The sequence below is a fragment of the Monomorium pharaonis genome, chromosome 2 (assembly GCF_013373865.1).
Source record: "Monomorium pharaonis isolate MP-MQ-018 chromosome 2, ASM1337386v2, whole genome shotgun sequence".
Classification (NCBI taxonomy): Eukaryota; Metazoa; Arthropoda; class Insecta; order Hymenoptera; family Formicidae; genus Monomorium; species Monomorium pharaonis.
The window spans coordinates 4799487-4826896 of NC_050468.1; the positions used below are offsets into that span (position 1 = coordinate 4799487).

General features: G+C 33.8%; 1 protein-coding gene and 1 long non-coding RNA gene across 5 annotated transcripts in view; both read left to right on the forward strand.

Moving 5' to 3' along the window:
• LOC105840137 (serine/threonine-protein kinase 26) overlaps positions 1-27410 on the forward strand; it is a 140195-nt gene that overhangs the window by 81123 nt on the left and 31662 nt on the right. Inside the window, exon 2 of one of the 4 annotated variants that reach the window (XM_012686933.3) lies at positions 7943-8535. The exons of 2 other annotated variants lie outside the window; for them this stretch is intronic. In XM_012686933.3, the coding sequence (XP_012542387.2) occupies positions 8224-8535 (312 nt within the window). In that variant the 5' untranslated portion in view covers positions 7943-8223. Of the gene's footprint in view, positions 1-1275; positions 8536-27410 lie in introns of those variants that run through there. One more of the 4 variants, XM_028194554.2, reaches the window with a different exon arrangement.
• Positions 15477-20863, forward strand: LOC118644512. Its single transcript, XR_004962286.1, has 2 exons — positions 15477-20382; positions 20458-20863. It is a non-coding gene; the product is annotated as an uncharacterized LOC118644512 (long non-coding RNA).

A 27410-nucleotide genomic window follows, 5' to 3' on the forward strand; every position in this document is an offset into this window, starting at 1 on the left:
GCGCCAGTTGCGCGGAAACTTTTACATGCAAGTTTCTCTAAAAATATAATATCGTAATACGTACAGTTGCACCTTTCTTATACCCTGCGCGCGTGTAATCAAAAACAAAATATCCGTTGTGACGCCGTCTGCGAAATCGCAACGGTGACGTTTTCATCGGAAACAAGGAGAAACGAGTTTTCGTCGAGGCGATCGCGTTATCGCGTATCCGTCGCACGGGACGGCCGATTATCTGCGCCGGCTCGCTCACTTTCACTGGCCCCCGACCGGAAAGAGAAAAGCGATCGAAGAATACACGACCAAGGTGTTATATAAATTAGACGTCTCTCGCGAATTTTTCTGGCGCGGCGGTGCGTATCGGAATATTGATTTCGCGATAGGGTTGCAATTTAGATTGCGGAAAAGCCGCAAGCGAAACTGAGTGCTGCAGAAAACGACTGTTTTATCTATCCCAATCTGATGCTTCGATTTCATACATGTATAGAGGGATGGACAAAATAACATGAACATCTGGAAAATACTATTTATTTTATTGATAAAAAATTAAACTACCATTTACTTTAAACATAGAGTCTATTCTTATTGAAATGAAGTTATAAAATTTTTCAAAAAGTTACCAATGTAATTTTATAGAGGAAATTGTTGTAACTAAAGATATTATTTTACTTGGATTTTTAGAAAGGAATAATAATATGTACAATACAATAATAATAGAGAAGGTTGTCAATACTGGCATAGGCTTCTCACAACGATACTCTATATCTCTCTCTCTCTCTTATTTCTCAGAAAGTAAACGTTGCATTGTATTAATAAAATATATATTCTTTTAGCAAATCAAAAAAATCGTATCGATTAGTAATAAATTAAACTAATAAATGTTTTATTTAATAATCACCGTTTTGTGTATAAACAAAGAATTATATTCTTGCTTTTAAATGAAACAATGATAATCTTGCTCGTACATAATTTAATCTTTTTTATTCAAAAGTTTAATAATTTCAAAATTTAATAAAATATTCAATTTTTATTTTAATATTTTTATAACATTTATATAAAAAAATACAACATGATTATTTTTATAATAATATAACAATGTTAAAAAATTCTTGATTTGAAGATACTGTTATTTTTTATCCAATATTTTTTCTTAACTCACAAATTTTTCTTGACAAAATCATGCAAAATTTTATTTAAGTAACTTATATCTAATTAACGCGCTATATAATTTTGTTTTTTATATTTAATCATTTTGAAAATATAAATATTATAAGAATATTCTTTTTCTGTGCGAATTATCTTTAAATTATTTATAAGTGCATAAATGTTGAAAGTAGAAATTTTCTAGCTTTTTTCTTTCTTTCTCTCTCTTCTAAAATTATCTTTTGTTCTCTAAAACATCTTTTCTAGCCAATGCAGTCATTTCTGATTTGAATCATTCTAAACAGTTTTAAAGAGCAAAATGAAAAGCGGGTTTTCCCCTCCAACATCTTTCGAGCAATTGAAAGATGTTCCGCTAGAAGAATTGTATAATATAAATAATTATTCAAATATTTTATTATTCTGTTTCAACAAGAATCTAATCTATGTTAAAGAAATGAAATTAATTGATGGACCGAGACTTACTGTTAAAACAAATATGTGTATTTTCCAGGTTACATTATCTTACGTATCCTCTGTACGTTACGTATAATACATACTGGACAAGTCTCGAAATTTTTACATTTTAAACTTACGGTACTTTCGCGTGATTCGTTTGTGTCGTTCTTGATACCCAGATTTCAGTATGTAAGAATTCGCTTAACGTATACGCAACGGCAGGTCGCGTGCCGAGCTACCTTTCTAAAGCAGCGGTAAAAGCGGACATCTTACCGTGACATCTCTCCCGCTCGGGCAGCTCCCACGCGAATTGAACGTACCCGGGGATTCCCGGCCTGTCGTTCATCGGGATCGTGTGTCCTGCTCTAGTAGCATCGGATCTACAGAAGCTCTCGATACCGCGGGCGATATCTGTTTGCGTAACTTTTACATCAGGTAGCTCTGGCATAACGGTATCCAGTCGCGCCTTCGCTCGTAAGAGCGTTACAGCCGCGATTAGAATTAACGTTTCTTTCTCATGCGCGCTCGCTCGGTTTTCAGTAACATGCGGCCGTTGTTCAGCTCTCGACTCTCTTCGAATCGCAAACGGAAAAACTCCGCTTTCCCTACGAACGCGAGGACGCCACGGGAATAAATTGACGAGCGAACTGCAGTCTCGTTCGGTTGCATTCCAATTTGGATCGCCGTTGCGTGATACGTAGAATTCGGAAAGAAAACACGGCTCACTGAAGCTTCACAGTTGCGATCGAACATTCTTCGATAATGTCGCAATCATCTCGTCGTAGATCGAAGGGTTTCGCGAAAACAACAAATAAATCATGAAATCAGCACGAAGAGCGATATCCATTTTTCTTTTGCTACGATAGATAATAAAATGCAACAGAGCGCATCCTCTTTTCGCAGGGAATTATATTTCCTCGAAGCTGCTGAAGTGTTACATTCTTTACCACGTATCGTCTTGAATGTAATTACTGTAATTATTATTTTCGCGTTGCAGAGCATCATTACCGATGCCGCGAGCGCTAAAAGTTCGTTACATTTCCTGGTGCTTCTACGTCCGACTTTTCTCCTCGTCGAACTAGATTTCCAGCGTGGAAAAACGCGCATGCAAAGTCAGCAAAATCCTAAACGGACGAGAGATAATATTACACTTGCGCGTGTGCCGCGTATATTAAAAGTCGTAAAAGAAATATCGGTCACTGACTTTCGCTCCGTTCAACGCACGAATCAGGAATACACTTGTCCCCTCCTACTGTGTATTTGTACTTGCTCTAACTGTAATCTGCATTTCTTACTTTGTTCGTTTTCGAAATGTATTATTAAATTAAGGATGAGACATCTCAAAACATCACCAAAAATATAATTTCATAGAATGTTATATTATTACGTTCGAATATCTTATATAAAATTTGAGCGTAATTTTAGAAGTTGGCTAACTTTTCTTTGTTTTCGATTCTTAAATAAAGTCGCATACTTATTTGTAAATTTGATGAGAAGTATAGCATTTCGAATTAAATCACGAATTGTTTACATATACTATAAAATAAAACTCTAACAATTTAATTCAATAATAACAATTTAATAAAATTTAATGATCTATTAATTGAAATTAAATGAAACACTTAAAAGGGTACTTTACTCTTATGCGTATATTGTATATGGACGGTTTTTGCTTGTTTATCTTCATATCAAATGCATAACAGCTAATTCAATTCTGTTTATTGCATCTAGAGGTACATAAAAAGCACTTAATTTTGTAGTTTACAATTTTTTTATTTTTGTTGATATTTTGAATTAGAGGTGCTAACTTAACGTGAAACTATCACTTCCATTTTCAAATGTAAATTCCTGCTAAATGGATTGAATACTAAAATTAGGACTAAATTAGCACTTAATTAGCACTTAATTATGGTATATATGTTATTCCTATTTTTGTGATGGAGGTGCTAACTTGACGGAGGTCATTTACGCTGCATAAGTCATTGTAAACCAAACTATTCTCGCTCTTTGCTGATTTTAAAACCAAAATTCAAGTATTTTCAAGATATTTACAGTAAAATAGTTTTTAATTAGATAGAAAAGAAAACAATAAACTTCTGAAAAGTCCGCAGTTTTTAAATTTCGATAATTTTTAACTAGTTACATAACCAGACGTCCTTAAATCACATATATGTTAAAAACACCATAAAAACCTCCGCTTTCCTTTTTTCCACTTTATTTTTTTAATATTTGATGTTTTTTAAGTACTAAAACTAAATTGATGAACATTTTTTTAATTTTATTGGTGCAAAATTTATTTAAAATTACTTTTTACAGAAACAGTTTCTATTTAACCCGCGTTGAATTAGAGGAAGTAAAAGACAGTATTGCACTTTCCAAATCTATTAATGAAACGATTTAGAATCATTAAATGTTAATTACAATAGATTTAATAAGAAGTTGATTGGAGAAAGTTGACGTCACACTTTTGTACGCGTTAGAAAAGTTAACGACGTAAAGCTTCGAGCCGCCTGCCATTGTGTCAATCGTCTGATTGTGTCTGATGCAGCAAGACCATGCGAAAACGCACAGACCTTCTTCGCGACGCGATCCCTTTTCCGGCGCGGCGCGTCGGCGACGCACGCCATAGATGAAGATGGTGCAGAGTTGACGATCCCACGGCGTACGGTCCAACCCTAATAAAGCACGCTTTCGAATCCGCCTACGCGCCACGATTAACAATTAACGACAACGGCGCGGCGTAACGAATGCCAAGCGGGGAACGACTCGCTCGCCTCCTCTCGCACGTTAGGAAAGTGCGTCGCTCGTTGTGTTCGTCGTCGTCGTCGTCGTCGTTCGCGCACGTGCAGGTAGCCGAGAGTCCCAATTATTCCGGGATAACGGACAACCTAGGCAATGTGTGCGTGCGTGTGCATTTCGAAAAATCGTCGCGCCTCCGACGTCGCTCGGTTATCGTCTAACGGTGACTGACCTCCCGGACGTCGTATAGTCGTATAGCGCGCGCGTTAGTATCGCGTTACGCCGAGCCGTTCAAGACTCCTGTCTCCCGAGTCCATCATTCACGCGTCCTTTACTTTCTCGATTTCCACGATTTTTCTCAAAGGGAAGGGTAAATTGCGCGGGCCGTCGAATGTTTCGCCCCGAGGATTCATCGAGGAAGGATGATTCGACGAATCCCCGAACACTTCCCGCACTACAATTCGATACAATTAATCACGTCGGCGTAATTAATACGGCGAAACTTTTCAATTTGACTCATCGTGAGTCGGCTGTTTTTATAGACTTACCTGGTACGATCTACTCGTGCGAGTGCGAACACAAAGGCGTCTTAGCGTCTTAGCGTCAGCGTGCAAGTGCGATAATTCCGGGGGAGAATATCCATCAACGTTTGATCTGGGAGAGAAATAATGGCGCGACGCGAATGGTCCAATTACGTCCGCTTCCCCGCGCTACGTAATGCATCCTTCCTTTCTACATGGCGCACGTATAATTCCCACGTTTTCACTGGCCGCGAGCGCAGCGAGTACAAAGGCCAGGTTTCCGAAAAGGATGGTGACCGAAAACGAGAGTCTACTTGGAAAAACAATATGCTATCGCGTGTCAACCGATTCATTCTTCGCAAAACGGCCGGGCTGTTTTGCGTTTTGTTTCAAATTGCAACCGGCGCGTCATACGGCGGCGTCAATCCACACAAATTCGTGCTGCGCGCGATGTTACGGATGTACGTTCAGTTTTCGAGTTTGTTTAAGGACACTTCTAACTTTGTATAAACTGAAACAACCTCTTATGAAAATTTAGATGAGAATATTTTGTGACGAAAAACCGGTACCAGCTTCGGAAAAGTTTTTAATTGCAAATTAAAAAGTAAATTTTAATTAGTATAAAAACAAAAAATTGTATTCTAAGGAACTGTTAATAAAATAAATTGTTATTACTGTAGCGCAAAAAATTTTGTTTGAATAAAACTCTTTTTTACGATTTGATATCCGTTGATTGTACAGTTTAATAACTCTCTATGTTTTAAAACGTATGAGTGAAAATTGTTTTTTTTTTTTTAATTTGAAAAGAAACAACTGCACAGTAATTTATAATTAGAAAATTGTTTAATTGGAAAATTGAAAAGTATGTTCAAGATAATAATACAGTATGAAATCTCACTATTATTCAGATTTGTTATCAATTATAATCGACACGATCGACACGATATTAAATGATAAGAAACGACCTATTTAAAATATTTTTTGGCATTAATACTGGTTTTTTCGTTCAGAATACAATTTTTACAATTAATTATAATACGTTCTTTAATTCACTGTCAAATACTTCCAAAGCTCGAAGACATCTCGTAATGTTTCCTTGTAAGTTTTTATATTTGTGACATTGGTTCAAACTTGCTAGTCGTCGAGATAAGCGCGGACAAGCGTTTAATAATAATAATGACAAGACGCGAATATGCGCGATGCATTTATGTAAGATTTGTTGTGAAACCCCCGGTTGCCGCGGATGTGTGTTGCGCGTGTCATAAGCGTGATTAAAAAAGCGTGAAAAAGAGTGAATGAAGAGCGCGGAGCGAATTTCTAGACATTCCCGCGGTTATAAAGCGGAAAGGCCGTGCCGTCGGTCGGTCCCGGCTTCCGCTTGTTCGAGAGCGTCTGCGTTGGCCGCGAGTTAATCACCGTCCAACTACGGCGATTTAATGCGAGCGGCACCAGATATCGATAGTGCAGCGAACCCGATCTTCTAGGGTGATGGCGCACGCGGACTTCCCGGCGGAAGCTGCCACCCTGAAAATTACTCGAGCGCGTCGAATCGCGCTGTCGAATGTGATTGCGAGAAACAAGTCACGATAGCCGTCTGTTTTCTCTCCTCGCGATCGATATATCAGGCAAAACGATCCATTTATTCCCTTTATCGATGCCGATCCTCGACACGATCGCGCTCTCTTTTTCTCTCTCCCTCTCTCTCTCTCTCCCCTCTCCCTTTTTTCTTTTTTTTTTCTCTTGTTTCCTGTTGCTGGTACGACGGTATTACGAAGCGATCGCCAATGTGAATATGAATAATGACTTTCGAGCGAAAGAGAGAAATACGAGATTTAAAGATGCGATTAAAGATTTAGGAGTATGATACTCTTTACAAGGATTTCCGAGGGACCAGACTCGCTTTCATTTTTATCATTCCTCGCCTTTTCTACTCGAGAAGTAGAGATGTCAAAGCTAGTTCGTATAATTTATTCTTATTGCAACGGAGAATTCCTTCGTCGCGCCAATCGATATTCCCAGCCACGTGCCGCGCGGAGCTCGCATTGCAAAGCCGAAATTTAATCTGATCGCGCCTGCACCCAGTCAGTCTTAGCTTACTCACCCCTTTCTCCCCCCCCCCTCCTCTAGATTGACCTAGATTATTGCGATTTCTATTTTTCACGAGAGCAAATGTCCCTTGCGTATTTGGCACTGAACTTGTAACACTTTTTCGTGACGTCGATTAATTCGATTGCGACATATCTTGAGCTCCATATAATCCAAGTTAAGTTGCGGTGATGTTAGTTGGATGCAATTTACGACGTGATTTCGCGCTAGAGCCTATGCAGAGATACGAAAACTTTACATCTGCCGCGTTTACTTATTTATTTATTTTTTTTTTGCAATCGAACGAAATGTTCTTGCACCGTCAGCGCTAAAAATCGAGGAGGACGGTAAACTTCTGTTCCGTTAACATCGACCGTGTTGCTCGAAACTCTCGAAAACGTCCGTGAAATCGATTTCGTTCACGGAGAGGCTCTCGAGAGCGGCCCGTGTTCCGGAGCTTCACTCATGGAAAAAGCCGCAGAACGACGAGGACGACTGCTCGATTTTCTTTTCCTCCCTCTTTCTCTCTCTCTCTCTCTCTCTCTTTTGGCTCGGTTGCCCTTTTTGCACCGCTACGTCTTTGTCGAACCCTCCTTGAAACTTTTTGCTGATACAGTCACGTCCTTTACCGGTACTTTGTTCTGCCCCGGTAACTTAGCACTATATAACGAAGGACGATAGGATGGCGATAGAAGATATAAAGAAAAAAAAAAAAAACGAAAGACAAGGGTTAACGGGAATTGCAGTTTCGCCTGTGAACGTCTGTCAATTATAGTATGAACGATTTTACGTTGTATTATACGTCTGTAGATGCACTAACGTTTCAATATCTTCTTCTCGAAGAAAGATCCATTGGCGAATTGAGATGCCAAATGCAGATCCACTAAACGTGTTTCCGTGAAATTTAATTTTCACCGGATTAGAGACCAAAATAAATGTTCTCGTGTTATTCTGAGCGATTTCTCAGAATGTGTCTATAAAATCCTCTTATCATATTACAGATAAATCAAATAAGTTTTCTCTTTAAACGTCGAAGAACACATCTCTTTCGTAAAAGCGTCCGAGAAACGTGCGTTTTCTCACCGGAAAATATTCAGTGACGAGAGACGCAAATGTGCGCGCATTTCGACGAGATGAGAGGTACGCGCGCTGTGTCAAGGACCACTGCGATTGGACGTGCGGCGCGTTGACGTAGCCATCCTTTCTCAAACAATCTCGGCATCGGTGTCACCCGCAGCAGAGGCGCGAATCAAGGACGAGGACCCCCAGCGGCGTGCGAAAGATGCGAAACGGCGGACAAACGGCGCAGCAAACGGCGGTAATGACGCCGCCGCATCTGAACGGCTCGGCGCAGTTCATATCGGGCAGCTACGTGACGGCGGGGTATCTGCCGCCGCGTCAGTCCTGGACCCAGTTCCAGGCTGCGCCGCAGCATCTGGTCAGGAGCGGCGGTCGGCCCTTGTCGCTGCCGCCACCTCCGCCGCCCTCTCGACGAGATTGCGGCCAGAGGCCCTGCAACGGAGGTCCGGCCAATACTAAGAACACATCCCTGCCGCATCCCGTATCGGCGACCCACAGGAGTACCACACCCTCGGTGAGTTAAAGATTCCCGAAGGCTTTTCTCCTGAAGGAGACGTCCTTCGGTGCTCTAAAAAGATCTCTTGAAAAGAGGGAGATGATACCCGAATAATTCGATGAAGAAATCGTTCGACGGGCACAGACGTGAGTGGGTCCAGAAGTGTTGATAGATAAGGGACATAGAGAGATGGAGAATACGTCTGTAAAACAGGTCACCCGTTTTTCTTTTCTCTTTACGAGTGTGAACTGCGAGTTGAATAAGCTGCATTTTAGCGCCGCGCGAACGATGGGAACTATTCCGCTTCGGATCGTTATCTCTCCGCTGCCGGTTGGTAGTTACGCGGTACTTTATCGAACGCATAAAAGGAGGAAGAAATCGGGTGCATTCCGGTAGCGAGATGTAGTGTACAAACGCCAACTTCGGAGTTTGTAGAGAGTTTCCTTGGAACCGGCCCAGAAAGCCGCTATTCGGGGAATACTTTCCCGCACAATTCTAAAATTGCTTGAAAGGGCAGAAAAGGGTGGCGAGATATCGATTTGCATTTACGAGTTTATGCCGCTGTGTAAATCAAGAGAAATATACCGTCTATAGTTGTATTTTTGTTCTGAAAATAATCCAGTTGAATCCAGATCATACAATACAGTTTAACAAATAAATTCTGAAAGTTGATTTTATATTCAGTATATGTCATATATGTATTAATATCTAATTTTTAGTTTATTCATCCTTATTTGATATAGTCATTTGAAGAACATGAATCAATTTTTGTCAAATTGAAATATTAATGGATTTAAAATCAGAGGAGAGCGATACACGATTTCTTTCAAAATTCTGCAATAATTACATTAATTAAATATTCTTTTTTTAAATAAAAGTCTACAAAATTGTTATTTATACGTGAAAAACGCCATAAATGAGTAACTGTATTTTCCTTATATTACATAAAAACACATGTAATTTTACTTCTTATTTTATAGTTTATTTATAAACATTATTTATAAATTATTTGTGCACATATCCCACATAAGAGACTGTATATCCGTATATGATATATGGTAAAAATGCAAGGGTTCCTTAAAAAAAAAAAAGTTTTTTAAATATAAGAAAAAATATATCTCATTTTTTTGTAGTAATAGATATGAAATTTTTATTAGTATAATTTATTTTCCTTAAACATATGAAATAGAATAATGTTTCTTAAAGAATTTCAAGAATATTATTAAAATATAAATTCGAACCTAGTTGTGTAACATGAAACTATCTTATTTAACGTTAAATTTTGAAAATATTATTTAATCTGTTTTGTAAACATGTACTTAAAATATTTAAAGATTACAAATAATTTTTAATATAGTAGAGAAACCAAGAACTAATTAAAATTATATGTCAAAGAACTGATTTACTTATTGATAAAATTGACTTTTACATTGAGAAGAAATTTAATATTAAGATCTAATAACTACTTTATTGCGCATGTAATATTGCGAAATTTTCGATATTCAAATTTAAACGGCATTAAGTTTTAGATTAAAGATTAATTATTTTGCTTTACAATCAACCATGCACGCATTCAATTAATTATTAATTTAAATGTGTATTTTTATTATAATTTGTCTTAATGGTATTTTATTTTTAATATCTTATCCGATACGCTTTTTAACACGAAAGTAACATGATATTTTGTATTAAATAAACGTAATTTAATACGTACTGAAATTTATATAATGAGTCTATGATCGATATAAATTCCGATCGTGGCGTCCGACGTGGTGGTCGCGCGAGTATCTTCTCCCCCGAGGTTCGAGTAAACGGAACTTTCGTCTGATAGTAGCTAGAGGCGCGCACACCCCTCGTAATCTCTTCGGCGAGTCAGTGGCCTCTCAAGAGCATCCCTGTAGTACGATTTGGAGAATGGATTCCAGATCGCCGCGACGGCAACTGCAATCCCCTGTTACGGATATCGCCATGGCTATAAGGGATGAATTGAAGAGCGATTTACCGTGTATATCTGCTTGTACCGCGCCTGGAATTTATAGTCAATTGTGTAGTAGAACATGTGAGGACGAACATAGATATTTCACGAATGCACGAATGCATCTCTGGTACGGATTTACGATACTGCAACCGATGTTAAAAGTTCAGCGTCGAAAACTTTCGAAGATCTAAAGGTGTTTTATAAGAATCGAGGGGATTCTTGAGATTAAAAGATTCGATATTCCATTTGATATGATCCGGATATCCAAGTATTTTAATACCGAAAGTTTGCCGAGTTTGTTGGGAATCCTTAATGATGGAAAATACGAAGGTCTCGAGAGCTTATTGGAAATAAAGCTAACGCGTTTTAATTTTACTTGGCGTTTCATAACACGGCTTAATTTAGCCGCTAAATCGATTAGCAACGATGAAAAAAAAAAAACGGAACTAGGCAGAGAAAGAGAGAAAGAAGCGGGAAGAATTACGCGTCATGAATGTTTAGAAAAGCACGCCGTGGAATACCAAATCCTTAGTTCCTACAAATATATGTGCTAGAGTGTCGGAAATTACAAGTGTCCTTGATTCAATATTACATCGAGGAAATTGGATTTTTCATAATAAATCCTGCGATAGAATTGAAAATTAATTTCCTGATTGAGATTAATCCGACATTCTCGCCGTTTTTCCGATACTTATCGTTATGAGGATAAGAACCTGCTATTTCCTTTAGCACGATATATTCCGCGTAAGCACGGGAAATTAATTTTCTCATTAATTAGTCTAACGTTTCTTGGTATTTTCCAGGATTTATCGTTACGATACATCATAGTCTGTCCGCGATCAGCTATCGATCAGTGTATCTGTCGTCTGGTACACTGACAGATCGATTTTTTTAACTCAATTATAAGTTGATCCGCCGAGGAAAACTGGTAGGTTTTATTATACAATAAGGAATATTACCTAGAATACGTGATAATCTATTTGCGGAACGTTTGACGGGTGCCGTGAATATAGCGTTACTCGTTCATGCATATTCCACTGATGCGTGATAAATACACGTGTCTTTCTGGCTACTAAAAATTCTCACTATGACGTTGCAATGTTATCCACGTGAAAAATATTTGCCCGCGTACGTACCAGCGTATAAATGATTCGGGAGTGTTGAAGTTGTCTCTTGCATCGCCCGAAAATCACATTTAAATTGTGGCCACTGATACACATTTTTCCGCCGCTGATATATTCATGTATTTTAAATAACATTGTATAGTTCTATTTAAAAATACTATATATCACGTAGATAATTGTAAAGGATTATATTTGCAGAACATTTGCATATAACTTTGCATATAACTAGAAGTACTTTTGTTCAAGCTAAATAGCACACTGTACGGCCCTTGAAAAAAATCCTGGAGTCTCATATAAATGAACCGCAAATAAAACTTCGAGACCGACGCAAATACGTACTGTCTCGTGAGAAGAATGCACGACACGAGAAGAACCGCGACAGGTAGGATTTGACCATCGCGAAACCAGCTTCATCCGCAAAGTCCAGACGAGTCAGCTCTCTTAACTCGAGCCACGTCTGAAATCCGAGCTACGTCGCTACGCTAGAAAGTGGTCGAAGTGTCGCGTTTCAGTCCGGTCGATCGAATGTTTCGAGATGGGGATTACAAAAAAAAGTCGATTGGTTTGCGGTTAGAAGAAACATTCGAGAGAGAGAGAGAGACAGAGAAAGAGAGATGTGGAGAGATGACGAGCAATTTTGTACAAATTAATTCTCTCGCACCTAGCACTCAAAAGCTCCGTCGAGAGCATTGGGGTTCACGCGATAAAGTATTCTGTTATTCGTCGACTTCTAAATTAGGGAGTCAAAAAAGCTACGAGAACTAATCTCGTAAGGAAGTAAAGTGACGGGAAGTAAAGAACTTTAGAAAGACGTGATTTTGGCTTGCATCAATAATTTGGTATCTCTTATTTGGATGTAACGCGATAAGTCTATCGGATAAATAGTCACTTCTTATTCGTTGGCATCGTGCACATCACAGAGCAAATGGTCATAATAAAGTAAGACGCGGACAAAAGAGGATCGAAACGCGAGACGCGAGCGTGCTTCGGTGCAGCATGGAAATACCGGTGTAACAGGATTCTCGTGGACCGCAAGATCTCGCGCGGAGAGACCGCACGCGCTACTCTTTTTCCTTCTTTCTTGTTCTTTTCCTTTTCTCTCTCTCTCTCTCTTTCTCTCTCTCTCTCTTCTTTCGGCCGAGGCCAGTGCAAGGTCGACACTCTCACCTCATATCGCCTCACGCGTGCGGACTCGCGTGCGTTCGAGAAGGCTGCGCGATGCAATCGAAACGAAATGCAGTTAAACAATCGATATTACGTTTACTTTTGCTGCTATTCCCATTGTCCCGTTGTGGAGATCGCTTAATTATTTAAAGCGCAAAAAAGACATAAATGAATGATAAGTACAATACCTTGCAGCGAAGTTCATAATCATCGGAGCATCAAGAGTTGATTTTCTTCCAGTGCGTGTTTTGCGTTCTATTACTCGATAATCAAAGAGTTTGTTGCAACAACAGACCAACCTAGAGGAGAATTGCCAAATACGTACCATTTTATAAATTTTTTTGGGTTATATTTTTGTACTTAATATTATTTGCGATACAAATTGTAGCTTGATATTTAAGACACTTATTATTATACAGAACTTTTCACTAATAACTAATTGTTTTATCCACTTTTCTGTAACATGCTGCAAAAGGTACGATTTAGGAAAAAAGTCGTCTAAATCGTATCTTTCTTGAAAGTATTGAATTTATGAATAAAAATAAATAAAAATATAAGATTAATAAAAGAAATCATTAACTAATGTTTATTTTATTTATAATTTATTAAACGAAAGGTTCAAGTATTTAAAAATTTAGCGCGACTTGACGACGAAAATTTCGACGGTTTTCTTGCCAGTAGGCTTAAGCTTTGTTATATAAAATAAAAAATGGTATAATATTGATTATGTCACGTAGCCTAAAAATGAGAGCGTATGAATATGTAAGCGTGCGTTTCTAAATCATACCGGTACAATATAGGAATCCTTGTAATGGTACAATTTAGGAAATTTGATGATAAAAATATCGATGTAATCTTTACAATTGTAAATTTATATGTAAATGTAAAATATTTTACAATGAACCCTTAGAAATACATAAAAACTTAGTATAAAATTGCATAATTATATTGTTATCAGTTATTTAAATTACATATAAGCATACACATATTACATACGCAAAATAAATCGTTAATTGTTTGTCTATATTATTAATTCCTTACTTTACATTTTGGTTACTTAACGTTGCTCATATTAAGTAAAACTATAAAATTTTGAAAAGGTATGTATTCAGCAACCTTCTCCTATATTTTGTGAACAGAGAAAATGAATTCTAAAGTTAATCACATCGGCGTGTATTTTTAATTCATTTTTATTAATAGATGTTCTTTTATGTATATGCATATCGTTTATATTGTACATACTATATAGAATCTCAGAAATAAATATTATCGATAAAAGTGAATTAAGAATATGAGCTTTTAATTTTAGATTTTATTTATTTATTTTTACAAGATGTAATTAGCTCAATTGCAACATTAAGTAACCAAAATGTAATTAGCTCAATTGTTGTGAAAACACGCACTTTAATTGATTCATTATTACTACTGTACGTTACGGTGAATTTAACATCGAAACACAAGTGACATTCTCGTGTTTTACGTACAATGGCAATTTTATATCAGGTTTTCTCCGAATATCGCTCTGTACGTGTCGCGTTACGTCGGCTACAGCAATAATTATAAAACGCGTAGAATAGTAATCTTGTGGAAACACATGGACTCGATTGTCCGCCTGTTTAACAATACTCGAGCGACTGCATTTTAAACCGGAACCTTCAATCGTACGCGCGCGGAAACGATTCAACAACGGGACAATTTATTTGCGTGCGACTATACTTTTTCCTACGCATATGTAATAGTGCGTGTCTCGCCAGTTCCACTTTTGCCAATCCATAAACAACCGCGAAGGCAACCGCGTTTCACGTTTATATGACGTCAAATATAAATTGCACCCGAGGGGGAGAGGGAAGGATATGCGGCGCGTAATGTCTCATCCTGTACGCCGACGTTTAACCCGGGTGCCTTCGCGCAATGGTTTGCGTATTCTACGCGCGCACGTTCCTGCGTGCATACATAAATAAACGGCCACGGGTGTGTACAATATGCATAACTTGCGTCGCGGCCTCTCACCGACGGCGATGCCAACGATGCCAATGAGTCAGAACGGAGAATCGTTTCAACCCACGATAGCGACGCGATAGCACGATAGTGCCGCCACGTTATGTCTCGATTGTAAAGTTTACCAAATATTCTGCGGATAAAGCCTGACTATTTTAGATCGAACGGTGACCAAACGAATCAATTGTAATCTCGACGACGATAAGGTCTCAGGCAGAAGCGTTGAACACGGATATAACGCGTTACCACGTTTCAATTTATTTCAATCGTCGTCACTTATCATTCGGATAAGAATCAGTCATTGCGACATTCCGAAATATCGCTGGTGATAAGAAGCGCGGTTAATTACGAACATGTGTCGCACCCGCATTTCTATCGCGATAAAAGCGTATATCTACCGCGAGGTGCGCGTGACGAGAGTATCGCAAACAAGAGGGTTTACGTTATTCGCATTGTGAACGTGTACGTGATATATCGTACGTGATTAAAATTGAACGCAAACACCAGCTGTAGGAATGTTTTGAAAAGTCCCCGGCAATTTTTTCTGAAGAAACACCTCTGTGGTGTTACCTCGTTAATTCCAAATTAAAAATTTGTCTATGCAAAAGATAAAATTGTAAAAAAGATACGTTCCTATATAAAAAAATATATATTTCTTTACTATTTCATATGAACTTAATTTACAAGTAAAATACAAAATTTATTTGCTCATTAACTTTATAATTATTTTGCTATTTTAAGTATTTTTAATTAGAAAATATTACGACGTTATAATTTAACATAAATTATGAACCTCGGTATACTTGTATTAATGGACTGTGGCATCGTTAGATTGATATATAGCCTTTCCGAGTTGAATTCTTGATAATTTCCACGGGCAATGCTAAGAACGACCTCGCTTCGTCGAGCTTTTCAGCTCTCCTATCGCTTTCGTGCTGGCGAAACGATTTATAACGCGCACCTCGCGTGCCGCGCGGTTTCTCATTATCTCGTATCAGCGGCAGAATGGCATTTCACGATCAAGAAATTGCGCAATGGGTTCGAATTCCGCGCGTCCGTTCAACTCCGCGCGATTAAACGCGCGATCGGGGGAAACGCATTATTCGCGCTTCAATGACTACGCGCGTTATCACCATTATACTAGCTTGCGGACAAAAATTATTTTGAACTAGACAAGATACTTTTTATAGATTTTTGGATGCTGAAAATTGAGATTCAATATGCAAAAAATGACTTGCGATATTTGCAATTTTTTTGTGAACAATGTTAACATTATCTTGAAATTCTAATCAAAAGTCATAAATATATTATTTATTTCTTGTAAAATGTATTTTTTAATTTCGATATCTTACTTTTCAGTTTTTTGTTATAAAAAATTTAAATTTGCTAAGATAGCAATTTTCTGCTTATGAAACTTACAAGTACTTGTATATATCATTTGTAGTTTGCGGTTATGCACAGTGTACTTTATCATGATCAATTTCTCTAAATATATGCATAATTTATGATTATAATGTGTATATTTGTGTATTATACAAATTATATAAAATATATAAAATATATAAAATATTTATGAAAATATTAATATATGAATATATTAACGAAACTATAATTAAACAGTTAAAAAATGATGACCATTGAACAACCATAAAGTAACGTATATCGTATCAAAATGTGTCATAACAAATAAAAACGTGAACCAATAAATAATAAAATTAAATGAGTAATAAAATAAAAAATAATAAAATTTTTCCGCAAGTCGGTTTTCATATTAAAAGAAAAGAATAGATAGTCAATAAGTCTTGTTGATAAATCCAAAAGATCAAAAACGATGGAATACGTGTTATGAATAACATAAACTGATATTCGTATTGTAAAAAACTATAAACTTATATATGTTGATCCCAGATATTAAAACACAATATTAAAATTAAAACGAGCAACAAACACACAGAGTATTCGACAAAGCGCTAAAGACAAGTGTAACGTTTGTTAGTTAGAGGCAGAATCTCATTTTCAGACATGTTCTGTATGGGGGGTCCCACTTGCCTACAGCTTCGTTTGCACACAAATTTAGCAGAGCTGCTCGATTGCCTACAGCTTCGTTTGCACACACAAAAATAAGGTGCCAGAGTAGGATTGCACATATGACATTATTGCGCCCATACACATTGCACACACGACAATATTGCGCGCAGACACATCGCACACATGACATTATTTCGTACATGCACATTGCACACATGATATTAATACATTTATACACATTGCACATGACATTATTGCGCACATAGACATTCCACGTATGACATTGTTGCACACATAAGCTAAAGAAACAATATTAACACATTGCACACATAACATTATTGCGCTCATACATTCTAACAAGAACAAAGGAGTGAATTCCAGATGCGCACAGTGTATAATAGACATCATCAATCAAATTCTATAAATTTATCGTAACATTAACTAAAGCAGTAGTCTGGTTGAAACGACGTCCACGCTTATACTATACCACATGGGTTTGCGACTTTCCAGGGCACCCCGACGGGGTGGGTGCGAGAGGGGGGGGAGAGCAAAGCCCCCCTTGCACCCGCATCCCGTGTGTGTGTCCACGCTTTGTATTGTTGCACATGGGTTTGCGACTTTTCATGCAAAGCGAGGTCTACCTACTTTTCTTTTTATTTTTAATTCACTTTTATTTTTATTTTTAATATGGTATATCTCGAAAACTAAAGCAGTTAGCCTTATAAGATTTATACAATTTTTTGTTTAGCATAAAACATATCAGAAATCATCGTCAAATCAAGGTGCCCAAGTTATTGGAATCGTGCCTCCAGAGTGTATGAGCGCAATGACATCATGTGTGCAATGTGTTAATAATATTTCTTTAGCTTATGTGTGCAATAATGTCATTTGTGCAATGTGTATGAGCGAAATAATATCATGTGTGCAATCGTACTTTTGAACCTTAATTATTTTCGTGTGTGCAAACGAAGATGTAGGCAATCGGGTACCTTTGCAAAATTTGTGTGCACACACTGCTGTAGGCAACAAAGCTGTAGGGCAACTGGAAATGTAGGCAACTGAAACCCACTCATTTTGCAGAGATACCGAAAAGGAAAAAGGAGAGGATTAAAATCTGACAAATGCTCTTTAAAGTAGAGACTTCAAGCTTTAAAATGAAAAAAAAAGAACTTTCCAATACGATAAGTTTTCGCGAAGTTACGATTATTTGAAGTTGAGTGAAATTTTGGTAAAAATTTTTGTTGCGTTAATTTTGCTCCTTAGTATATTTACTTCTAGAAAATTTGTTTTTCAGTGCGTCATGTTGACTATTTTCAGCATACAAAAATTTTTAAGAAACGTCTAATCAATATAAAATTTAAAAAGTATTTCTTATAAATTAGTGTCATCGACAACTATCGGGTTAACCACGTTAGATTTGCGAGCATCGCGTCTCTAGTGCAGCTGGCCGGATGATTTCTGTGTAACCCGTTTTCTTTCTTCCACCGGGCCGTGAAAAAGAGCCGCAGTCGACAACGCATTTGCATTTTGATCGCTGTTCCGAGTGCGCTGATAGGCAAAAAATTATAAATGTAAATACGCGAGGTGTTAGCTCGGGCACGAAGTATGCAAAGTTCGCGCCACCCAGCGGCGAAAGCGCCCAATCGTTATCCTTTTTGCGCGTTTAGCGTAAATCCGCTCCATTTTTTTTTGTTGGTATTAAAGTATGGAACGGAGAAGGTCACGCGCCGCGTACTCGCGCTTTTCGACGGCGATCTCGCCGATGAATGCCAATTTTAATACCCCGGCGCTTTTCTCTCGCCGAGAGAACCGTAAACCATTGTTGGACGCGAGTCTTGGAAACGGGGCCGTACCCGAGGGACCGCGAGCGACGCGAAGACGGTAAATCTATTGGAGCATTATTAACTAGGCGGTTGCATGTTACGCTACGTAATGTGGCGTTGACTTCGGAGTGCGCAAAAGCGCATACATATAAGCGTATACACACCGGGTTATAATAACGGCGGCTCGGTCATTCAGTTTTAATTAAATGAATATTCATGCGAGCTTCCCGCACTGCAGCTGTTGGAAGAGATAAAGAGAAAAAGAGAGATGAAAGAAGAAAATAAAAGAAGAGTGCTTGTAAGAACAGCATCAGCTGCGAAGATGCGTTTCAACATTCGTTTGTTCGTTTATTTATTGTTGTTCCAATTTCCGCGATGACGGCGTAATTTGCGCTGCAGTCGAACTGTAAATTGCCGAAAATGTTCTACGAGCATTTTCACCCGCGCGCACCACGTGTCGTCGTTCGACCTCGTTTACGACGAGAGTAATTCATCGGCCGAATGGAGGAGAGTCGAAATTAAAGTTTAAACGACACTCGAGAGCGAGCGGCGACGCGGAAATACGAGCCTTGAGCACCCGCTCTGCTAAATTAGGGAAAATTATCAAGAAAACACTTGGAAAACACTTGGTAGTTTACGCACCCCGACTATTTATGCTAATGACAAACAAACTCCGCGAATGAGATGTGAATATTTGTTCTACGTCGAGAAAATCCCGAGAAACATTTGTCGTTTAAACGCCGACAGCTCGCTCGGGTTTTATTTGCTTCGTTAAATCTTTATTTTACCTTGATCTTTTTTGAATTTAACAGAGATTGAAAGCATATTTAGACGGGTCAAAAAACGAGATCTAACTTTGTGAATTTTTTTGTGAAAAAATGGAAAGAGATGGAGAAGTCGTGTTTATTCCACTGTAAAGAAAATATTTTTCTATTTCTATATTTGATATTTAAATTTTACTTGATAAAGAAAATTATAATGATATAAAGTAATAAGCTTATCATGCCACTGTTGTTTTCACAGGAGACTCATCAGAATGCAAACTTTATAAAGTTGAAACACAGATCGAATGCTTAACGTTTTTCGAAACATTATACTATATGTGCACAATGATAACTAGTCAAAGTCAATATAGCAGTTTTTCAACATAAAGCTCGTTTTTTGATTGTGAAGAAAAAAGTTAAATATATTTTTAAAAAATCCTATGTCAGACTGGTTATCAGTGTTAGTTTTTAGCGTTTCTAGAAGAAGTGCGTAAAATTGCTAATTAATTGATTAAGTCGGTCAGACTTCAATATAATAGTCACGCGTTTTAAAAAAGAATTTATAAAAACAGCGACATTTTATATAATATTTTTAGAATAAAATTTAAATATTAAATAGATAAATTATGACCTTTACGATGAAATAAAAACAGTTTTTTCTATTTTCTACAAAAAAGTTTGCGAAATTAAGCTTTTAGGTGTATGAGATATATGCTCTTTTGTTTCGTTGTTTTATTACTGGACTTTTTTACGTGATTCGTTTATCATGCAGTGTCATTATTATCCTATCTAAAAAAGGAGATGGTCATCGATACTCGAAAGTCTCGAAAGTATTGTTGCCTCTTTTCCGTGATGCCGATTGGTTCTCTCGCTGCGCTTACTTCGTGTTGCGTAAGTTAAATGTAAATTAAATGTAATGTAATGACAGCTCGCAAGTGACAGCAGTAAATGATAAACAACATAACCGTAACAAATAGCTTTGTCAAGTGAGTATTACCTATAAACTATAAACAATTTAACAGTTTAACTTTAATATTAATTAGAATTATTTTATCTTATAGGAGAAAAATAACAAAATGTCAGAATGTTATTTCGAAGTGTTTAACAACTCTCTTTAGCAAACTTAATGGTGGAGAACTCGAGAGAGTAATAACAAATTTATGATCAATCCAAAGTATATTAAATCACAACTTCATCGAAAAAAATTATACATACATACATAGTTACGCATTAATATAAAAAAATATGACTTAAGTACATAAAAAGACATGACTTAAAGACATAAAAAGTAATGCTATTTATGATACTATTATTAAATAAATTAATTGCTCAACTTTTATCTATCAAGAAATACACAATTTATAACAGGCGGACTATTTTACTGTCCAATCTTTTACAAATTTATAAATTCTAACAATATTGTATATCTACCAAGTAATAAATAATAAAAAACCTGAATATATGGAATGTTTGCGTTTAAAATTACTCTTATATTAAACATTTCATGTAAAAAAAATCAAATACATTTTATACATGTAGATTAACAAAAGCTATAGGAATAAATTTATTTAAGAAAAATTCTATTACAAAAATAATTAAAAACGGATACATAATTAAAAAAGAATTAATAAAGACATCATGACTTGACGTAACGATTTCTTTTTAGTAATTTTATCCATTAGCATAAATGTATAACATTAATACTCATATTTACAAAATAATTTTATTTTAATTTTTAAATTTTTTACATTCTCTTTCCTTTCAAATAATTTATAAGAATTTTTGATGATGCAATTATTGATTCAGCAGCCAGAAGACAAAGCAATGCATTCAATATATCATTCGAAACCAAGATATTCCCTGAGTTTTCCTTATTGCTCCTCCAAACTTCGGTATCCGTTAGCATAAATGTATAATATTAATACTCATATTTATAAAATAATTTTATTTTAATTTTTAAATTTTCTACATTCTCTTTCTCTTTTAAATGATTTATAAGAATTTTTGATGATGCAATTATTGATCCAGCAGCCAGAAGACAAAGCAATGCATTTAACATATCTTTCGAAACAAAGATATTCCCAGAGTTATCTTTATTGCTCCTCCAAACTTCAGTATCCGTTAGCATAAATGTATAATATTATTAATACTCATATTTATAAAATATTTTATTTCAATTTTTAAATTTTCTACATTCTCTTTCTTTTTTAACGCGCGCGCGTGTTTGTATGTGTGTGTGTGTGTGTGTGTGTGTGTGTGTGTGTGTGTGTGTGTGTATGTGGTAAATAAATGTGTATTATTAAATACTATTTTTTATGTAAGTATGTTATGTCTCCGTTTTACAATACATAGTATAATTAAAATTAATAATGATTATGGTGGAAAAAGTGAGAAAATCTGTTAAAAAAATAATAAAATCCGTATAATCCGTAAAATGTTTTTATTTTTTATTAAATTCTTTTTTAAATACGAACTTAAGTTATTTGTACTTGATGAACTTTTGATCAATAAAAATTATTAAATTTCTTGCATGTATTTTAACTTATAATATTATTTTAATTGAATTTAATAACTTATAAATAATAATATTATGTATTATAATAATACAATAATATTAACTTTAAAACTTTTTAAATTGTCACATTGTGTAAATTTTATATTTTATATTGAGTTTCGTTTCTTCTCTATCTGTAAAATATGTTATAATAAATTAAGTTATACATAATATCATTATATTAATTAAATAAATTACTTCAGGTAAAGTTTCCGACATTTTTCTTTTTTGAGGAATTTGAACGCCTTTTAATAATTTTGATAAGTTCATGCGACCCGTTAATTTTCGAATATCATTTGTATCATTTACCAGTAAATATACTGGATCACCTATAAAAATATGGATAAATAATAATTAAGTTATATTAATAGGGAGTTATTATGGATAAATAGTAACACGAAATAAAATATAAATGTAAAATACAAATATAAAATATACAATTTTGTTAAAACAATTTAATTTTAAAACAACAGATATTATTATAATAATAAAATAATTTAATAAATATTTAAAATATTATTATTAAAGCTATAGTTAAATATATTATTCATCACAAAATACTAATACTAAACATAAATACTTGTCGTTTGAACAGTTCCAATTATCTCTATCTTATCTCCTTTTTGAATTCCAAATTTATTATATTCATGTTTGTCAAAATTTATAATATGGACTTCTATTTTATATGTTCCATCTGTTAGTGAACCATATGCAATTATTTTATTTTGTTTATTATCATGTGATTCCGAAAAATTTGTTTTAATGTAAGCTTGCAAAACTGTAAAATATGCATGTGTAAATATAAATTTGCATATATATTTTATGTATAAATTCCGAATTGCATAAATTATATTTTTATTTGAAAAACACACACACACACACACACATATATATATACATATATATATATATATATGTTAAAATATTATATATATTAAAGCATACTAATGCGTTGAGTTGTATTTAATATTTCATTTAATTTCACTGGTATTGGTTTATCCTGAGAATTTGGAGTGGGTTCATATTTCCCCAAATTAGATATTACAGTATTTTTGCGAATTAGCAATTCGTAGGAAACGTTACCATTATTAAAAGATGCTATTTTAGGTATTCTGGCTTGTACGCCATCCAGGTGAACAATCTCCATTAAAATCGTTAAATTAAATGTTATTAATATTATTAATGTTATTTTAAAATTACATTATACTTAAAGTTATTAAGTAAAAATATAAAAGTAAAGACAAAGAAATAGAGAAAGTATAGAATAAGATATAGGTATTTTTGTAGGATTTTTCAAGTAATTCCAAGTAAAGTGAAAAAATTGTTATACATTATTTTTTTTAATATTTACATGGTTTGGGATGATATATGGAATTATTCTGTCAATGTCATCATTCCACGAAACAATTTGTATTCGTCTCCCACTGCCATTATTTAAGAAAAATTTTAAAACTTTATATTGTTGGTTGTTCCCGACTATTCTAGGAGATTCGATCCCATCAATATAACCGATTATTTCACTATAAAAAAAGTTTAAAATTGTGCATCAATATATGTATTTTAAATACAGTTATCAGCAGAGATTGGCTTGATGTTTTTCATCTCTAAGCGTGTATTAATATCCGAGTAATGAAGTACGATTGTTGAAAATGTTATTTATTTATATATAATAAAATCTTATTAACAGAATAAAATAATTATATTTAAAAACTTACACTGTCGAATCAAAAATCTGAATTGCATCCAATTCTTCATTTTTTGTTAATAATTCGGTAGGGTCAATTTTTTCTAATTCTCTTTCAAGATTTGCCAGTTCCGTTTCAAAATTTGACATTTTTAATTAAAATTCTGTGCAAAATATAATTATAATTATATTAACAATTAAATTAATAATTTTAAGCGCGAGAAAACTAAAGAAGAGAGAATACAAGAAAATGAGAAAAAGAATGAGAAAAAAGATAAAAAAAAGAGAGAAATGACGAAAACGAAAGAAAATAAGATAAAGAGTACACGAGAAAGAGAGAGGGGGGGGAAGAGAGAGAGAGAGAGAGAGAGAGAGAGAGAGAGAGAGAGAGAGAGAGAGAGAGAGAGAGAGAGAGAGAGAGAGAGAGAGAGAGTGCGTGCGTGCGCGTGCGTGCGTGCGTGCGTGCGTGCGTGCGTGCGTGCGTGCGTGCGTGCGTGCGTGCGTGCGTGCGTGTGTGTGTGTGTGTGTGTGTGTGTGTGTGTGAACGCGCGCGCATGTGCATGTGCAAAAGTAAGCGAAGGAGAGCAAGAACAAAAAGTGCGAGTGTGAAAAAGCATAATAGCGTGAAAGCAAAAAGAAGTTAAAAAAGAAAGCAAAAAAAAGTGTATAGTGAGTATAGTATAGAAGAATATTATTGAAATAAAGATGTTTAAAATGGTCTAAAGCAGGATAAAATTAAGTAAGCATAAAAGATTAAAATTGTAAAAAGAAATTACTTTTATTAGAAAATTATATAGAATTTTGTTCCCCTTTTTATCCTTTTTTCTTTTGCTTTTTTATTTTTATTTACTTTATATTCTTATTATTACCTTTTTGTATTGCTTTCAGATTTTATATGTACTTTCTTAAACTTTTTTAAACTCCGTAATGTATTATCAAACACATTTGAAATAACAAACGAAAGTTTGTTATTAACTACCATTGAAAATGAATATTGGAACAAAATGAATATTGGAATTTTAAATATTTAATCGATTTGTTAAATCAATTTTTTAATCGATTCTTTTTAATAATTTAAGAGATAGAAATAAACACTGATATGAGTTATTAGAAATAGACTAAAAAAAGTATTAATATTATATAGATAAAAGATTACGCAAGATTGAGAACAAGAAAATGCGTGATTGAGAGAGAGAAAAAGGATAGAAATAAAATTTAATCATTTTTTGTCGAAAAGGTAATATTTTTAATTTAAAATTTATATGTATAATTGTATATATGTATAATCTCTCTCTCTCTCTCTCTCTCTCTCTCTCTCTCTCTCTCTCTCTCTCTCTCTCTCTCTCTCTCCCTCCCTCCCTCTCTCTTTACACAAAAAGTATATATTAAAAATTACTAAATTATTTAAATAATAAATATAATTTATATTTATACAATTAATAAAAACTAATCTCTATAATAAAATAAAAATAATTTACAATAATTTATTTATTTAAACTTTTAATTAATTATTATTATTGTTTTTCCAGAAATAAGAATAATATAATTCTCTCTATCGATTTTAACATAATTGAAGAAATTTATCAATTGGATCAGTTTGTTTGAATGTAATAAGGTTAAAGTGCTGAAATCAGCGATTGTGTGAAATCAGCCGACCAACAAAAATGTGACATAAAAGAGATCGCTTACAACGCACATGTAATAATAAAAGTATTTATATATAACTATATATTTAAATACAGTGTAATAATCGTGATTATGTATAATTACATATAAACAACTTTTTGTTATTTTTCTCTAAAATTTTTTTATAAAAAAGAAAAACATGAAAATAATTTTTTAAAATCATTTAAAAAATTGTTTTAATTATTTTTTATGTATATACAAATAAAGATTATGTAAAAATATATAGATATCTATGTATAAACATATTTCATATATAATACATATTATATATATTATATATATTGAAATTTATATGTATAATTGTATTGTATATGTATAATCTCTCTCTCTTTCTTTTTCTCTGTCTCTCCCTTTCTATTTTTTAAAATCTTTTTTTGTCTCTAATTTTCTTTATATAACACAAAAAATATATATCAAAGTTTATTAAATTATTTAAACACAATTTAATATAATTTATATTTATACACACACACAATTAATAAAAACCAATATCTATAACTATAATAAAAATAATTTACAATAATTAACTTATGTAAATTTTTAATTAATTATTTAATTATTTTCTAATTATTTAATAATTATTCAATTATTGTTTTTTTTCAGAAAAAAGCATAGTATAATTCTTTCTACCGATTTTAACATAATTGAAGAGATTTATCAATTGGATCAATTCGTTTGAATGTAATAAGATTAAAGTGCTGAAATCAGCGATTGTACCAACAAAAATGTGACATAAAAGAGATTGCTTACAACGCACATGTAATAATAAAATTATTTATATATAACTATATATTTAAATATAGTGTAATAATCGTGATTATGTATAATTACATATAAACAACTTTAAATAACAACAACAACAAAACAACATAAAAATAATTTTTTTAAACATAAAAATAATTTTTTTTAAGTCATTTAAAAAATTGTTTTATTTATTTTTCATGTATATATGAATAAAGATTATACAAAAACTATATAGATATCTATAAACATATTATATATACTTATATGTATATGTTATTTTTATGTAAAAATTTTTTTAACAAAAGCGTAATTTATTACTTCATAAATTCATGATTAAAAAAACATTTAATCTATTGTTTGCTGTATTTATCTCAAAATAAACGTTAAACATTTACAATTTGTGATTAAACCAGCTTATTTTCATTGAGTTAAATAAATAAATAATATAACCATATTAGTACTTTAATTCTAACCTACCATAATATGTTAAACATATCAATAAGTTGTAAATCGCCTAACGGTCTGTATCGGATCTTAGTGATGGATATAATTCTTTTATTAAATTTAATTTTCTTAGCTTTATTTTAAACTGCGCGCCGACAGGATTTATCAGATTTAAGACACAGTTACTAAGCTAAATTTCGATGCTCAAGAACATCTTAAAATTTTCCTTTCTCACCTTCCTCGAAAAACTGTAAATTAATTTATTATATATAGAATTTATTATATTTATTTATTATATAAATAATATGAATATTTGAAAAATATTTTATACAGTTAGGTCTAATTCTTTTGTTCCCTCTAAATTAAGTTAAAATAAAAATACATAGTACACATAATTAAATTAATATTGAAATAATAACAATGCATGTATATACATAAAAGGTTAATATAATATTTATTTTAATTTATTTGTTAAATTTAATTTTGATGTTTATTGTAATTAGATTTGTAGGGGAGAGAAGGTGATTATAAACTATACAAGGGGTTATAGAATTTATATACAATATCTCGTACAACATTTTAAACGTAATGTTTTTCCCTTTTCAAAAAATTAATTTTGTTTATTATGTATATCTGAAAAACTTCTATTTATAACATGATTGACAAAACTGACTAGGTAATAAGTTTATATCAACAAAAATTGTATTATATTAATATTTACTAAGTTATTTAAATAAAATAAAAAATAATGGTTTATAAATCCCTTCTCTACTTTAATTATTTTTATTTCTGTAAATTTAATCTATACACTGAAAAAAAGTGATATATCCAATAAGATATGTAATTATGGGCTGCCAACTACAGATAGTACAATAATAATATATGCTATTGCAGTATCAACA